Below are 16,851 nucleotides of genomic sequence, written 5' to 3'. Positions count from 1 at the left end.
AGAGCTCCAAGGAGATTATGTTGAAAAATAAAAAAAAAATTACCCAAAAAAAATTGTTTTTATACTTCATTCTAAGGACTTATTGAACTACCCTCGTAGCATCAAAAAGCGAGTTTTGTATACAAACAAATTCACCCTCGTTTTCGCGGGTAAAACTTGAAAAATTTGAAATATTGTAAACCTTTGAAGCTTTATCATTCTGAAAAGGTTGAAAATTGTGTAAATTAGATTCTGGATTTCCGTAAACTGGATTTATGAGTTCCTATAATTGCTGTCCACGGAAATTCAGTGATGAGGAGAGCCGAGGGATTGATAGAAAAGCGGTGCTCAGAATATGCGTACTCTCAAAGCGTTAGTTACCTTGCACAAATCCAGGTTCCAGTGTATATGGTTTCTAATTGGAGGCTTAAAAAATAATTTATCCAAGTATATATTTGAAAATTAACAATTTTCAAATTAGAAATCGCGCTTTTTAAAATTCTTTAGAATTTTATTCATGATGTTTTTATGGAACTTATTTTATATAAAAATAATACATATAATTACTTTAAGTTAGTCATTTTTTTAATCAAAACATATGTTAAATAATATTTGATAAAAATGTAAGGAATACAATTGCGAATGACCTTTCAACGAATAGAATAAGATTTGTAAATAAAAATTGAATGGAAATTACGACTTTTGCCTTAAGCGGGAAGAAAAAAACAAATATGCAAATAACTACATTTAATTAAACAATTATGAATTCAACCAGTTTTTAATATCTATGCTTGGACGTTTCTTCTGAAATTTTGTTTACTAATTAATAAGCCTTTTTTATATTATATAAATCAAGTTAAAGCTTAAGTTATTTTGAACTTTTCTATACACCTAGAAAATCCTTAAAGAGATTGAACAACCTTCGCTACAATGAGAGACCTTTTGTTAGAATTAATTAAATAAATGAATTAGACTTTGGTATAATATCATTCCAAAATAGGGAAAACCGAGGTTTTATTATAATTATTCGTATTTTAGTACCAAAGTTTAATGTAACCATACGACTATTTAAAACACGAAGACGACAAAGTAGTATTCTAAATACGGAATATTATGAATCTCCATTTCAAGAATTAACTCTAAGAAAAAATGATATTGTTTTTCCTGAGTTTTTAAAAAATAATTTGAATAAACAGAATAGTGAATATCATAAACTCGAAAACGTATTTTAGAAATTGAAATTGTCAATAAGAAGTTGACAGAAATCTGAGACGCATAGCAAACTATGAAATCATTATTCTTAATTTTTCATATAGTTTCGTTTGAGAATGCTCCTCGATTGCTTCCGCCATTTTCCGATCGAGCCGAAAAGTTATGATTCACAACATTTTAAATCAAAGCTAACTTTTTCTATTTTAAATTCATTTATTTAATATGGGATTTAAAACATTAGGAATTCTTTCTCATGAAATTTATACACTATGGTAATAAGTTTTTATTCAATGAGTACAATTTATCAAATATTACATCTAAATACACTCAAGTTTATAATACTGAGTTACTGAGATATCAAATTAGAGAATGTTATTCATACAAGAATATTATCAGTTCCGTTAAAAAAATATTTTTTATACAAAATAAAATTAATCATTGAAAACCATAATGACCTGAGTTTTCAAGCGACGCCTATTAGCCGAGATTTTTGCCAATTATTCCATAATGTAAATTAGCCGTGGGGTTTAGTTGTTAGGGAATGCTTTAGAACACTTAGGTAACTTAGGTTCGAATCTCGCCGCAGCAGTTTAGATTGTTCATAGCGATTAAGCTTGCGATTATGTATGTAGTGCATAAATGAAGTATATAATAAGAAAAAAAAATAATTGTACGCGTGTTTATGTGTTTAGTTGTATTTAATTTGTGTATTTAGTTCCTCCTTCTGAAGGCTTAAATCTTTTGGTGGAGTGAATTATTTTTCAAATAGTCATTTGAGATTCTCATATGCTTTTTATGGCAACTTTATGCGATGTTTTCGCTATTTAAAATAAAATGTATGACTATCGTTTTAACTTCACTTGTTAACTTTGATATAATGAATTTTAAATTTTCGCAAGTTTTATAAGAGTTAATGCAACATCCTTTCCATTTGTCCAAACAAAAATATTAGTTTTGACGACTGAAAACCGCTATATTAATTTTTGGTACGCAAACCCTGTTGTCCCTATTTTGAAATCATATTATACTAAATTCTCATTCATTTTTATCATTTATTCTAAGAAAAAGTCTCTCAGTGAAGATTCAATTAGAAGATATTTTGGGATTCTTGGAGATTTCGAAGAATATCAAAGGATTTCACAATATGTTATTTAACATTATATTGCATCTTAAAAGATATAAAGCATGTAACAAATTATACAGGATTTTAAATAATTTTGGAAAATTTTCAAGAATATAGTTAATAAAATTTGAAAAGATTTTTGTAAGAGATTTGATCAAATTTTAAAAGAATATGGAAAGTTTCGAATGATTTCATACAATTTTTAAAATTTCATAGAAAAAAATGTTTATTCATAAAAAATATCAATCTAGACAATCAAGTTTTATTCAGAAAATGTAGAAATGCCCAATTATCATTATATGAAATAAAGATTGAATCTTAAAATATAACTAATTTTCATATTTTTTATATGTTAATTGTTTTATTCATTTGAAATTCTTAATGTATTCTTCTAACTTTTATTTATTCAAGTATAATTTCTTTAAAATAATTTTTTTTATGTGAAACCCTTTGAATTAGGATAACTTTTAAAACTAATTTTCATCAAAATTATTATTCTAAAAAAAATTGTAAAAAAAAATAGTGCACTATTGCGCATATTTTAATATTAGATAGCAAACCATTTTTATCATTGACTCACTCGATAGCACGATTATGCATTCGAATGATTCCTCCCAATTCAGCCACCAGCTTCTCAATATTTCCATCAGTTCTAACATCCTGTAACCTTTTGCACACAATTTCAAAAAGACAGACAGCATGCATAATTATTCCCGCCAGCATACTGTAAACGCCACAATTTGTTGACAAAATAAGACTACTGATAAAAATCTGCAGCACAAAAATGAACTCATGCAAAGGGGAGTCATCAGCCTCGAAAAAAACATAATCAGTCAAATATGGTAAAGGAATGATCGTTGAATTATCTGCTCTCACAACCCTTTCTGCAACTAGGGGCATGATAATATGATATGGAAGGGCTCCGCCATAAGACAGGCCCAAATAAGCTGTTGTAAACATTCTCCCAATTTTTGCATTCTTTAACATTATTTCTAGATCCTCCTTTGTCTCTACGGTTTTAAAATTCTTTTCTATATCCTCGAGACAACTTCCAATTTCTTTTTTATTGATAATCATTGTCCAGAATTTAATGACTCCGAGGCTGCTGAACACCTGGGCTGCGATGATCTTCATCAGTTTCCTCAAGTCTTCAGCATCAAAGAAAGTGTAGTACAAATGCGGTATCAGTAAAAATAACATGAATCCGAAAACTGTGAGAAAATGCAACTTTACACAAATTTTTGAAAATGATGTTTCGTTACCATATCGCGGCCAAATTCCAAGAGGGGTGAGTAAAGTACGAGCAACTTTTACGACATAAGTGTAATCCGACATGTATTCGGAATTTGTAAAGATTTCCTTTTCTAGGGACATTGTGAAATTCACTGTATGAAATGATGATGAGTTCGCGACTGTATTTAATGTGACCAGATCATGGTTCAACATTTTTGTAACGCCTGCGCAATGGATGAGAAACTTTTTCTTTGGAGTATATTAGATGACTAGTCGTTTACTGAAATTGGTTCTATAAGGGTCGTAGCAAAATTACTTGGAAATAGATTAGGTAGTAAATAGTTCAAATAGAGGTAGGTGAAATTAGAAGTGTGGTTAAACAAATTGTTCTTCTAATCGATTTTTGTTATTTTACTGCGCTTTGCGTGGATATATAGGTCTACAACCTTTTACCGTTACTTCCTTTAAAGATATCTGAGTAATTTTAGTAATTTAAAAGGGAATGTTCAATTCTAGGTATCTATTATAGTGTATAGGGTGTACTGCAAAAAATGGTTTTAAACAGATTAATACTCTAGATAAAAAAAAAATTGAAGTTTGAATTTTCGATTTTAAATTAAGTCATCTTATCTCGATTCACATTACCTTATGTGGTTTTTATACCTAAAAACAAAAATGACCTGCACTGACAGAGAAAACTGGGAAAGCGCGTAAATTTCCCTGATTTTTTTTACACTTTTCAATTAATAATGTCTCAACTTTCGAAAAAAATGTGTTTAGAAGTTTGTTTAGTGTTACCAAACATACCCATTAAAATCCAAAGACTATATTTAAGATCATGGGGTCACAACATCTCGAATATTTGGATTTATTTATATATTTGGATTTTTAATTCACCTTTTTTCTAGGAAAGTCGTATTTTGCAGTTTAAAGGGTATTATTTTAATTAAAAAGTCTGCAATTATATTTTGGGTTCAGAATTTATCTTTCGGGTTAAAATTTTTATCATTTGGTGAAAATTTTCATTATTTAATTGACAATTCAACTGTTTTGTTAAAAAGTTATCTTTTTAGGTTGAAAATTCATCTTTTTGGAATAAGAGTTCATTTCTTTTATTTAAAAAGTCTACCATTTTTTTACTACCATTTCTACTATTTGATCGAAAATTTAATTATTTTGTGAAAAATTGAACTATTTTATTAAAAGTTAATCTGTTTTGGTCAAAATTTAACTGCTTTATTGAGCATTCGTCTTTTTTAATAGAAAATTTGTCCCTTTGCATTTAAAATTCATATTTTCGTAGAAATATCATCTTTCTTGTTGAATATTTAACTTTTACGGTTTTAAAGTTCATTTTTCAATTTAAAAAGTCTACTATAATTTTTCTGGTTTAGAATTTCTTTCTTTTGTTTAAAAAATCTACTATTTGACTGAAATTGAATTTTTTATTTCAAATTTAAATATTTTATTAAAAATTCATCTTTGGTTGAGAGTTAGTTGTTTTTATTTTAAAAGTCTACAATTGTATTTTAAATTCAGTATTTGTCTCTTTTGGTTAAGAATTCTACAATTTGGTAGAAAAATGTATTATTCTGTTGAAAATTCGACTGTTTTCTAAAACATTAATCTTTTTTGGTTGGAAATTCAACTATTGCATTGAAAATGTAATTGTTTTCGGTGGAAGTTTAATCTTGGTTGTTCATTAATTCGATCATTTATTGAAAATTCGTCACTCTTTCTTGAAAATTAAACTATTTGGTTGAAAGTTTACTTTTTTTGTTGAAAATTCATCTTTTTTGGTATAAAAGTAAACATTTTTCCTAAAACATTTGTCTTTTAGGCTAGAAAACTCAATTTTTTAATTTTAAGCAATTGAACGGTAGACCGTTATGAAAATTAATCAATAAAATAAAATCTATTCAACGTGAAGTTGCTGATTGACAAATTTCGTGTTAAGTCACACAAAAAAATGCCATACACTTAATTTTAGAAATTCAAATAATTATATTGTTCAGCCTAGAGGTGAGCTCTTTTTAGTGAGAGATAATTGCATAAATTAATTAACCCTGCGCTCAGAAAAAATTAAACAGGAAATAAAAAAGAAATTACTCCTAAGGCTAACGAAATATTAATAAACATTTTTCATAATCAATCATCGAATAATTTAATTTTCAAATTTTTGTCCACAGACAGACAAACTTGTTTTGAATAAAAATGCGATCCGATTGATCGTTTTGTTGCACACAATTTAATATTTTTTAATCATTATTAATATTAACTCTAATGTTGTGCCTATACAAATTTTATCTTTTTTTTTTTAAAGTTAAAGGTTTTATACATATGTTCCGTATACATAAGCTTTTTTTAGACATTTAACTCTCTTCTTTTTTCAGTTTAACGCATTTCTCCTTGTGTTTAATTGTAACAAAAATGTTGACTATCAATTATTTGCCACTGCCATCAATTTCTCATCCAAATTGGAACTAAATACATTTTAATCTTAAAATGTTTAAATTATGAATCTGGAAAAAAAGTTAACAAAAATATGCTTTAGACAAATCTAATAATTCAGACTAATATTATTTTCCGCAATTTCTAAAAATTGATTATCTGCCACTTGTTCTGATTTCTGATCGCTGATACGATGGCGATGGACAATAAATAAATTTTAAAAAATATTTTACTAAATCCGATTAGCTGATGAAGATAAGGGTGGAAAGAATGTATGTTATTTAATGTAAAAGTAATAGCCCTTATCATATCCACTAACACGATAATATTGCATTTTTTAAAGAAAATCAGGTGCATAGCTTTTAAGTAGCGGTTTTCTTACTACTTGAATTAGTTAACATCCTTGAGTTTCTGATAGTAAACGTAGTTTTATTAGTTTATTAGCAAAACTGTATTTTTAATATAGCAAAATTGAAAATTATCATTTTACTATCATGACTAGTGAGAGGAGTGGTGAGTAAATTATTATTTAATCTAAGGACCAATGTCTACTATTTTATTGTGAAAGGAAGGCGTAATGAAAAGAAAATGTTGGAAAAGCGTTCAGAAAAATGATTATCGAGATCAAAGAAAATCTGTTTAAATCAAAATAATTTTTTTGTAATTTTCTAGAGCAAAGACAATTTTTGTTCCTTGTTAACAATTTAAAAAAGGTTCCTTTTTATAGTCTCAATATGGAGAGCAGATCGTGGTACGATAACGATGTGCATTGCCGAAATTCTTGGAACGGCAATTTTAATGTTTTTGGGTTGTATGGGTGGCATTGGAACTTTGAGTGCGACGCCCCCTCCGCCAATGCAAAGTGGTTTGACTTTTGGCATGACCGTTAATCTAATTATTATGGTAATTTGGAAAAATTAATCAGTTCTCTTTATAAATCTATCATTTATTTGAATAAATCAAATATTTCTATTAAAGAGCCCATGGTTTGAATGCTAAAACTATTATAAATTATAAACATAGAATTACACAAAAAAACCGAAGTGTAATCTTTACCCCGATTTCAGAGTAATATATTACCTGCAGCAAAAATTACCTGCACGTGGTAAAATTTACCCATCAAATTAAGTATGGTTACCATGTGAATTTAATTGTATCTTCATTTGTTTCATTGCGAAAAATTACACTTTTTGCCCACATGACAATTATCCGCTACAAACATTCACTTCCGTTTTTTCTGTAAAACCGGTTTTTTGTTTTAAACGTTAATAATAAATGAATGTTTCTAATAAAATAGTATAAAATTATAATGAAATGCAGATGCTTGGACACGTAAGTGGAGCTCATTTAAATCCTGCTGTTACAATTGGAGCTGTTATATGGGGACTTAAATCCATTCCTACAGGATTATTATACGTAGTAGCACAATTCATTGGAGCTACAATTGGATACGGAATGTTAATGGTATTTTTATAAATTTTCAAGACAATTATTAAAATTTTATCTATTTAAATACATTTCTCAATATCTGTGATAATCGTCATAATCTAATCTTCAGCAATGATTTAATTGCTTTGTGTTTATGTAATTACGATTAGAAATTATTCAGTCGATAAAGAATAATGCACTTCCTCGTTTCCTTTATTTAATCCTATATAGTTTAAAAATAACAACAAAATTTTCCACCTTACAAAATAGAATAGATAATTCTTAGAAGTAATATTTAATTAATAATAATCAATTATTTGTAGATTGTTACACCTTATATTTTGCTGGATGATGGCATGCCGAATTCGACAGCACCGTTGTGTGTGACAGTCATTCATACAGGAATTTCTCTTACTCAAGCCATTTTAATTGAAACAATTTGCACTGCAATAATTTTATTGGCTGCATGTGGTACTTGGGATCCAAGATGTGCACACACTACTGATTCCACTGCGTTAAGATTTGGGTTTTCTGTTTCTGCGCTTTCATTTGCAGCGGTATGGGATCATCCATAAACTACGTTATCAATTTTGGGTAATTTTTGACCTCCCCACCTGATTTGGTCGTGCCCCCCCCCCCCCCCGAAACTAATGTATCCTTTAGGTGAAACCCGATTTTACGTTTATACCGATTTTTTGTGTTCATAACGAGCCAAGTTGCCAATATGCCTATATTATCTACGTAAGCGCGTGGTGAAATATAATTTTCGATAATAAATAAACAATTATAATAAAAAAGTGATTTTCAGAATAAGTGTTGAAATGTGCCTAATTGAATTTCTAAATTAAAAAAGGTACATTTTTAACAAAAATGGAAAACTTAAACTTTTAATATAAAAAAAGTAATTTTTATTTATAAAAAAAAATTTGTACCAAATAGTTGATTATTTTTACTAAATTATTGCACTTTCAAGAAAAAATGTCGAATTTTGTATACAAAGCAGTTGAACCATCAGATCAAAAATATGAAATTTTTGATAAAAAAGTTTACTTTATACCTAAAAAGACGAATTTTCAATAAAATACAAAAACTCTTAAACAAGAAGTTAAATTTTAAACTAAACTAGATCTGTTTTTAACATCAAAAAAAGAATTTTTAACAAAGTAGTTCAATTTTAACAACAAAAAAACAGGTTTTTAAAAAAGTAGTTTAAACTATAAAACCTGGATTTTAAATAGTCAACCAAAACGATAATTTTTTAATCAAAAAGATTAATGTTCGACCGAACAAAAACTAATGCTTTAACAAAATTTAAGAATTCTCAACCAAAAAGTTGATTTTTGAACTAAAAAATATGAATTTTTAAACAAAAAGATTAATTCAATACTAAGAAGATATATTTTTAATAAAGTTCCAGAGTTCTCAACCAAAAAGTTAGAGTTTCAACTAAAAGGATGAATTTTTAAACAAAAAGGTTAATTTACTATAAAAAAAGACGCATTTTTAATAAAACGTAAGAAGTCTCAAACCAAAAAGTTGATTTTTTAACTAAAAACATAACTTTTGAAAAAAGGTTAATTTTCTACCAAAAAGATTCATCATCTCGAAACATGCTAAAAACTTTACCATATGTCTTTTAGGAAAAAGAATTCCTCTAAAATTGTAAAAGGACATGTAACGTTACATTGACTGCGACCCCTCCCCCCTTCCCCTAACCAAAATCAGTTTTTGTTAGCCTACCCCCTTCCTTAAAGTTGTAACGTAGTTTTGGATGATCCCTATGTGAATCCATTAAGGGTATGTGATACTTCGTCGTGTGGTCGTGTGAATTCGGAGATACTATAAAATATCATAACGGACGTCCCCGGACTCTTTTTTCAGGGATAATAACAAAAAAAATGTTATTGTGCTAATTACCAAATTTTATGCAGGTGTATTATTGTGTGGTTAGGGTGATTTTTAGCTCTCTGTCATTCCGATAATGTAGGTCTCTATCGTACCGATTCTGTCGGTAAGCACTCTAGAATAACTATGGTGCAATAAACTATCTTACCAGCCTAGCTGGTAATGTAGATAGATAAATTTTGAAATTTTCGGCGTAAAGGGCGTACGAAACAGCATGAAACTTTGAAACTAATGTTAAATTTTTCGCCACTGGGAAATTATTTATGAAACAAACTTTTTTGATTGCCTGCAAACAAGGTTAGTTCCGGGAGATTAGTTACTATGTTTATGTGCAAGTCCAAAGTTTTTGGCCAAAAATATTGTGTATTTTGGAAGTAACGCACAGGAGAATTGTAACATACATAACCTCCAAATATACACACGTTGTTAGCAATATCAAAAAATTGTTTGAAAAAAAAAACACAAATAAAGTGTGCGGGGACGTCCGTTAGCATGTTCGCTATCATTTCCCAAATTTTTAAGACAAAATATTGATTATTCAAGAAAAAAAGCCGTCGGAACCTAAAATTGGTAAAATCGATACTAATTCCTAAGCGCTATGCAAATTAATCAGATTTTGCTAAATTAAAACTTTTTTGAATTAAACCAAAAACAAAGTGTGTGGGGACGTCCGTTAGCATGTTCGCTATCATTTTCCAAATTTTTAAGACAAAATATTGATTATTAAAGAAAAAAAGCCGTCGGAACCTAAAACTGGTAAAATTGATAATTTTCTAAGTATCACATGCCCTTAAGTAAAGAGAAATCTACAATTCGGTCTTTAAATAATTTAACGCAGAATGATATAAAATAAAAATTTTATTCAATGAGATTTTGCCATTAAAGCTTAAAATATTTGTTTCAATAATCCTATTTATATTTTGAAACTTTCGGATAGGCCCCATACACCGGTTGTAGCATGAATCCTGCCAGGTCCTTCGCACCAGCTCTTTGGCAGAATTCCTGGAAAGATCAATGGGTAAATTTTGTGATCAAACAATTAAAAATTATTGAAAAATTATACTTTTTAATTTTATTCTAACCAACAAACAGTTGTATAATTTTGAATTATTTTATATTTTTTTATTTAGAAACAAACTTTGTCTTTTTAATATTTTAATTTTTAAGTTTTATACATTGAAATTTGATAACAATCTTCTACAGGTTTATTGGATTGGCCCCGTTTTTGGAGCACTACTTGGAACATTGACCTATAAAGTACTCTTCAGCCCTCGAACAATGGTACTAAAAAAAAGTTCTATGTCCATCACGAAAGTGGAAGATTTAGTTAAGAAGACTTGTGATTCAATAGATGTGCTCTAATTTTTATTATAAAATCAAAATATACAATAAATTAACTTATTTTCCAATTCTTCTAGTCTTATTATTTATTTATTTTGCCCTAGTTTTCATAAAAAAAATATTTCATAATTTTCTCTTTTAAGCTGTTCTATCTGTATTTGATTATCTACCAATCGATCAAGATTATCGGTCAGTGAATAAAAATTGCTGTCCATTATTTTACATAGCCGTGAAATTTATCTGCCTGTTTCATTATTTTGTTTGCGAAATCAACACAAATTTTTTTACCAAAGCACGGCGTGCCTGAACGCGAAGTAAATAAAATTTTCTTGAACAACTCAGATCTTTCCAGTATCTTCGAGTAGAACATTAATAGGGATGTTCTGTACAAAAATAAAAATATTTCGTCGAGATCCTGCAAAAAAAACTGGTTTAAAGGTTTTTTATACCTTTCTTTCACTCATTTCGTACATTTAGTACATTTGGTCAATGCGTAAAACCAGATCATTTTCACCCTTTAAAAACCTATTCAGCTGTTTAAAAATAAAACAGCGACACCGGACAAGCAAAAAAGTTTTCTGTAAATAAAGTGCTTCGGCCCAAAAAAATTAATGTAGAGATTGACTGATATGTAATTTTGAAAAAAACAGCTGAAAGCTGCTTTAGGTACCAAATGAGTGAAAGAAAGTTATAAAAAACCTTTAAACCAGTTTTATTTTGAAGGCGCTCGACGAAATATTTTCATTTTTGTACAGAACATTGCTATTAATGTTCTACTCGAAGATCCTGCAAATATCTGAGTTGTTCAAGAAAGTTTTATTTACTTCTCGTTTAGGCACGCCGTGAAAGATTCATTGCTGGCCTGTTTTACAAATTGTGAAAAATTCGCAATTATATCAACATTTTTTATAAGCAAACGCATCTTTCGACCCTTCAACAAGTAGTTATAAAACCCAGCATCTAGAAAGATGAAATCGCTGTCAAAAATGGTTAAGAGTATGACAGTCTCCAAGCAGTGAGCATTTCTTTATAAAAATTGTTTATATAATTATCAATTTTCTTGAATTTAAAAAATTTGGCGATAAAGAGTCTATGGCAAAATATTTTTAGTCGGTTCAGAAAAAAATGAAGCTGTTTCGTTAAAAAAAATAAAAACATTTGTTCATTTATAAAAATTGTTTACATAATTAGAAGCTTTCCGCACTCTATAAAATATAAGATATATATAAATAATAATAAAATATAATATAACAACTGTTTGAATAATTAGTAAATTGCAGCTATCATTAACTTATTGTGAGTGCACATTAATATTTGTCATATTTTGTACAAAATATATGGATTTAAAGTATATAATCATTGGGAATCAAGGAAAAACGACTGATGCTGATTAGGATTTACAGAAAAAAACAAGTAAAGAAAATATAGAAAACATTATTTCTAGTTAGTTATTACATCGAATCATAAGCTGTTTTAATTATCTTGAAAATCTTAAAAGAAATTCTAGCACTGAAAGTAGGAACAACAAAGTTTAAAATAACAGAATAACAGAAATTCTTAAAGTCTTCTCAGACTAGATGGGGCTATGAAATGCAATTCTTTTTAAATTAAATTTTTTGTGAAAATATCTTTATTCAGAAAAAAATTTGATAAACAAAATTAATCCATAGCGCCATCTAGTCTGAGAAGACGTTAAGAATTTCTTTTATTCTCTGATGATAATACAGATTGCTTGGAAGTATCAGTACCTCGTTTAAATGTGATTTTTCACTTTATTGCGAAAAAAAAAAAACGATCCGTTTAGCCCCATTTTACGGTACTTCAAATGTAAAACTGAAACATGAATAGTTGTATTCTTATTTTCTACTCTAGTGTCTTTTTTTTGTTGCAAGTCAAAACAAGCCCGAATCAGTTACTATTCAAAATTTGGCGTTTTTAATTATTTTATTTTAGATAATTGAAAATAAAAATATGCATATTTTGAACAATACAAATTTGCATTCTGTCTTCAGTTATAGTTTTTTTTTCTTTTTTACAAGTTAAAAACATTTAATTCTAAAATAAGAGAACTGACGAACATTGCAGGAAGTGCATCTCGTCGACTTGAGTACGTGGGCAGATATTTTATTCTTACTTGCAAGGTCATATAATACTTTTATGAGAAACAATGTGAAATTATTTCCGATTATCACAATGATGGAAAAAAAGAAATATTTTCTAAAACAATAGTTTAATTTAAACGATTTAATTATAATTTAATTTATATTGCCAATAAATTACATATGGATAACGCAGAAATAAAATTGTTAGACATTTTTAAAACTTTAAAAATTACAAAGAAAAATCATACCAAAAAATTACGAATTTAATCATATGTGAATTAGTTTTCGTTGTTTGATATAAGTTATAAATACTCTTCGAAAATATACTGAGATGAACTACAAATGATAATGATGAAGGAGTATTTTTAGAAAGAGCTCGATCGATGCACAAGGTGTTTGTGTGGAAAATTCCAGAATGGATTTCAAAGTTGAACTCGAGAAACTCGTCATCTACTTTTTTGCAGGTAGTGAATAGAGAAATCGAATATAATTTTCTACATTTTTGGGAATACTAAAACAAATAATTAATAGATATGAATAAATAAATAATATTTATATTTCAAAAATAACAATAATTTAGTTCTAAAAAGGGTGAGCAGATGTCCGGATTAATTAGGGCATGTCTTGATTTTTTTTATCGCTGTCCTGATTTTCAGATTTTTTGCCAAAGATGAAAATTCACGATTTTGATTGTGGAAATTGTGATTGTGGAATTTTACTATTATTTAAAAAATAGAGGAGAATATCGAATTACCTAAAAAAATTGGAATTCCTGAAAATTGTTTAAAATCACGGAGAAAAATAGATATTGAAAAGCATATATTAAAAACTTTGATATTTAACCATAATATATAGATATTACGGCATACTATCTAATATCTTCTATTCAATATACAAAACATTAAAGGGCAATATCTGTTTATATTGAAAGTATAAAATATGTGATATTAACAGTTAATATCTAAGATATTAAAAAAGCTAAATTTTTTCGGAGCAAGGTCGCTGACGTGTGGCGTGGGGACAAAAGATTTTGTCTGTATCTTGAGCTTTCATCGTGTGTAATGTGGCTTTTCTGATATCTATTGCAATATAAGTTTTGGTGGAAAATGGATTAAATGTTTTTGGATATGTTATAATTTTCTCAAGAAAATGAGGACTCAGCTACATGCATCTTTCATATTAGCCTTGAACAGTGTGTTAGCTGTTTAACACAAAAATCGCATAATTATGCAAAAAGGCGAATGCTTGAGAATTCGGATTTTCAAAACAGAGGAATACGATATTAACATTCTTTTGCATTTTATAGAAAATGGCATGCTTGACAGGTAATTTTTGCACAATTAAAAAATATTTCTTGAATATCTTTGATTCTGCCCTTAAATGTCTTGGATATTGTCAGTTAAAATCTTCTTTTTCATATCTACGGATGCTCTACTTCAGTATCTAGATTTTTGTCCCATAGTTAAATCGCTAAGAAATTACCTATTAATATCTAGATAGTCTGTGCTAACATCTATTTTTCTCCGTGATATAATTAACATATTGTGCAGGCTGTACGCAGTTATTTAAATAAAATGTTGAGCTTGAAAAAATTACATGTATAATTTATAAACGTAAGTAATGAACACACTAATTTATTATTTTGTTCAAAATCCAACAATTTTTTTGAAAACAAAAAATTCAATTTTTTGGTTGAAAATTTTTTATTTAATTGATTTTATTAACTGGAAGTTTAATTCATTGATTGAAAATTCATGCAATTTCTTGAAAGGTTGTCTTTAGTGGTGTAATGTTACGCTTCTTGCTGAAAAGTTCATTTTATTAGTTGACAATTAATTTTTGTTTTTAGTTTAACTGTTTTTTGAAAACTCTTTTTTTATGGTTAAAAAGAAACACAGTTAACTATAAATTATTAATTAATATTTTTTAGTTGAAAATTCATTTATTTTGTTGAGAATCGGCCCTTTTTAGTGGAAAATTAAACTTGATAAAAAATTAAATTATTTAGTCAAACATTTAATTAGTTTATTGAAAATGCATGTATTTTTTTGAATTAATCTTTTTTGGCATAAGAATTAATCTTATTCGTTAAAAATACCTATTCGGTTTAAGAATAATTTCTTTGGTTGCAAATTTAACCTTAATGAACAATGTAGAACTGTCTGGGAAAATGAAAAATTGGCCAGTGAAAAATCAGGGAAAATTAGGGTAGATAAAATTTTTGAAAAATATCTTAAAATTTTCTTTGTCAGATTATTAGATATTTTGCCATAATTAACGGAATGACAGGCGACAAAATATGTAGAACATTCTTTCCACTTTTACCTTCATTATTATTTATTTCTGATTTTACGATATTTTTTTAAACTCAAAATCGAATTTAGGCAAAAAATGTTTTAAATGAAGTGTTTTTTGCACAGAAATCTATATATTGAAGCAGACCATCCATAGATGTTAAAAGTAAGATTTTCCCTAGCCATATCCAAGATATTCAACGAAAATATATATAAAGAACTGAAATATAGGGTGATATGGGGTGATCCGTAAAACCCCGGAAAATAAGAGTTAGTTTATTTTTTGACAGACTATATTTTTTTATATCATATTTTTTAACAAAATCCATTAACCTTTTTAAAAAAATAAACCATTTTTAAATTGAATCGTTAAAAATAAATTGTTTTAAAATTGTTTGGTTTGCAATTGCCTAAAATTGAACTAGGAATTTGAAATTTAAAACTCCAGTGTTTGAATAAGTTTTTCAATAATTGCGAATCGTTCAAATTTTCGATTCCTAGATTATTAATTTTGAACTTTCTAATTTCAATTTTTTGCATTTTGTAAATTTTTCAATCCGAACACAATTTTCTGAATTTTGAAAAGTATAATAAAAGTATATGAAAATATTGTATAAAGGTATTATATAATAACGAAATTCTTAATTTCATAATTAAAATCCTAATTAAAAAAATTTTCAGTACAAAAGGAAGTTTAGAATCCTTCAATTTTAAATGCTTGCGATTTAAAATGATGTATTTGAAACCTTTTTGGAATAATACCATTTTGAAAGTTTATTTTTGAAAATTCTTTAAATCTTAAAAACATTTAAAATTAAGTTCAAGGTAGGCTAATTATATGCTCTCAACACAGTTCTTGATCTCAAAGGGGAAAATTTATTATTATTTGTTTTCCAAATTGTTTTTTCTATTTTGAATATTTTGTTTAAGCAAAAAGGAGGAAATTTTGAAGTTTAACTATTTTCTGATATGGAAAAGGGACACTTTTTATTTAAAACATTTGTATTAAGTTTCAAGGGAGAACCTTAATGCGTTAATTATTCTCCGAGTGCCACCTTAGGGTGGCAAGAGTAGCAATTTTTTTCATTTTTAATGCTTTTGTTTTTTCTCAATTCGGGGAGGAAAAGAATGTTTAAACATTGCAAATGGACCTTAGTCATGCAAATCTTGTACGTTTAACATATTTCTTATGATTCAAAGATAAAATTTTTTATATACAACATTTTTATTGAGCTGGATGGGAAAACAGTTTTGTTTTAAATTGAAAGAGGGCATTCTTTGTGAGATTTTAAATGAGTTAAAGGTGGATGATTTTTTTTCCTAATTGGCAGAAAAAATTTTTTTTTTAAATACACAAAACTCTCGCTTCCAGTCACCCCGTTCTTAGCCTTCTTAGAACTGCTGGCTCCCGCAGTATCTCAGGGAGCAGGGCGAGAGCCCTATTTTTTTTACTTTTTACGTTTTGATCCCCCCGAAATCAGTCCAAGGACATTTTAAGGCAACTTCCGACACTGGACTGAAATCAAAAGTTTGGTGTATTTGAAATCGGTCAAAGAAGGAAAATTCTATACCTTTAAAATTTTCGTTATGGTAAAAAAAGGAAATATTCCGTTTTTTCTTAATAGAAGAGCTGATTTTTTAAAGATTTTTATGGATTTGAAAAATAGAACATTTGGCTTCTTAAATTTTAGATGGATTGAAACCAAAGCATTTTTTATTATTTACAACATGTTTATTGAGCTTAAAGGGATATCATTTTGGTTTTAGTTATAAAAAGTTATAT

The 16,851-nt window shown here is 27.9% G+C and overlaps 2 protein-coding genes across 2 annotated transcripts in view; one reads left to right on the top strand and one right to left on the bottom strand.

Moving 5' to 3' along the window:
- Positions 1 to 3,791, bottom strand: part of LOC117169893 — a 28,866-nt gene extending 25,075 nt beyond the window's left edge. Inside the window, exons 1-2 of the mRNA XM_033356402.1 lie at positions 3,577 to 3,791; positions 2,895 to 3,462 (exon numbers count right to left, since the gene is read on the bottom strand). Coding sequence (XP_033212293.1) covers positions 2,895 to 3,462; positions 3,577 to 3,760 — 752 coding nt within the window. The 5' untranslated portion in view covers positions 3,761 to 3,791. The remainder of the gene's footprint in view (positions 1 to 2,894; positions 3,463 to 3,576) is intronic.
- A 2,581-nt stretch (positions 3,792 to 6,372) lies between these two features.
- LOC117169221 (aquaporin AQPAe.a-like) lies at positions 6,373 to 10,736 on the top strand. The gene is made up of 6 exons (XM_033355478.1): positions 6,373 to 6,511; positions 6,726 to 6,901; positions 7,319 to 7,462; positions 7,750 to 7,983; positions 10,269 to 10,349; positions 10,535 to 10,736. The coding sequence occupies exons 1-6, from the start codon at positions 6,493 to 6,495 to the stop codon at positions 10,691 to 10,693; spliced, it is 813 nt and encodes a 270-aa protein (XP_033211369.1). The 5' UTR covers positions 6,373 to 6,492; the 3' UTR covers positions 10,694 to 10,736.
- The last annotated feature ends 6,115 nt before the right edge of the window (positions 10,737 to 16,851 follow it).

This window comes from Belonocnema kinseyi, chromosome 3, assembly GCF_010883055.1.
Source record: "Belonocnema kinseyi isolate 2016_QV_RU_SX_M_011 chromosome 3, B_treatae_v1, whole genome shotgun sequence".
Lineage (NCBI taxonomy): Eukaryota > Metazoa > Arthropoda > Insecta > Hymenoptera > Cynipidae > Belonocnema > Belonocnema kinseyi.
The sequence above is the reverse complement of the archived record's forward strand: the minus strand, read 5'-3'. Positions and strand labels throughout refer to the sequence as shown.

Excerpts from the sequence above, each read along its gene's own strand:
- LOC117169221 (XM_033355478.1), top strand. Across the intron at positions 6,902-7,318 it reads CCGTTAATCTAATTATTATG|ATGCTTGGACACGTAAGTGG; the intron begins GTAATTTGGAAA and ends AATGAAATGCAG. Across the intron at positions 10,350-10,534 it reads ATTCCTGGAAAGATCAATGG|GTTTATTGGATTGGCCCCGT; the intron begins GTAAATTTTGTG and ends AATCTTCTACAG.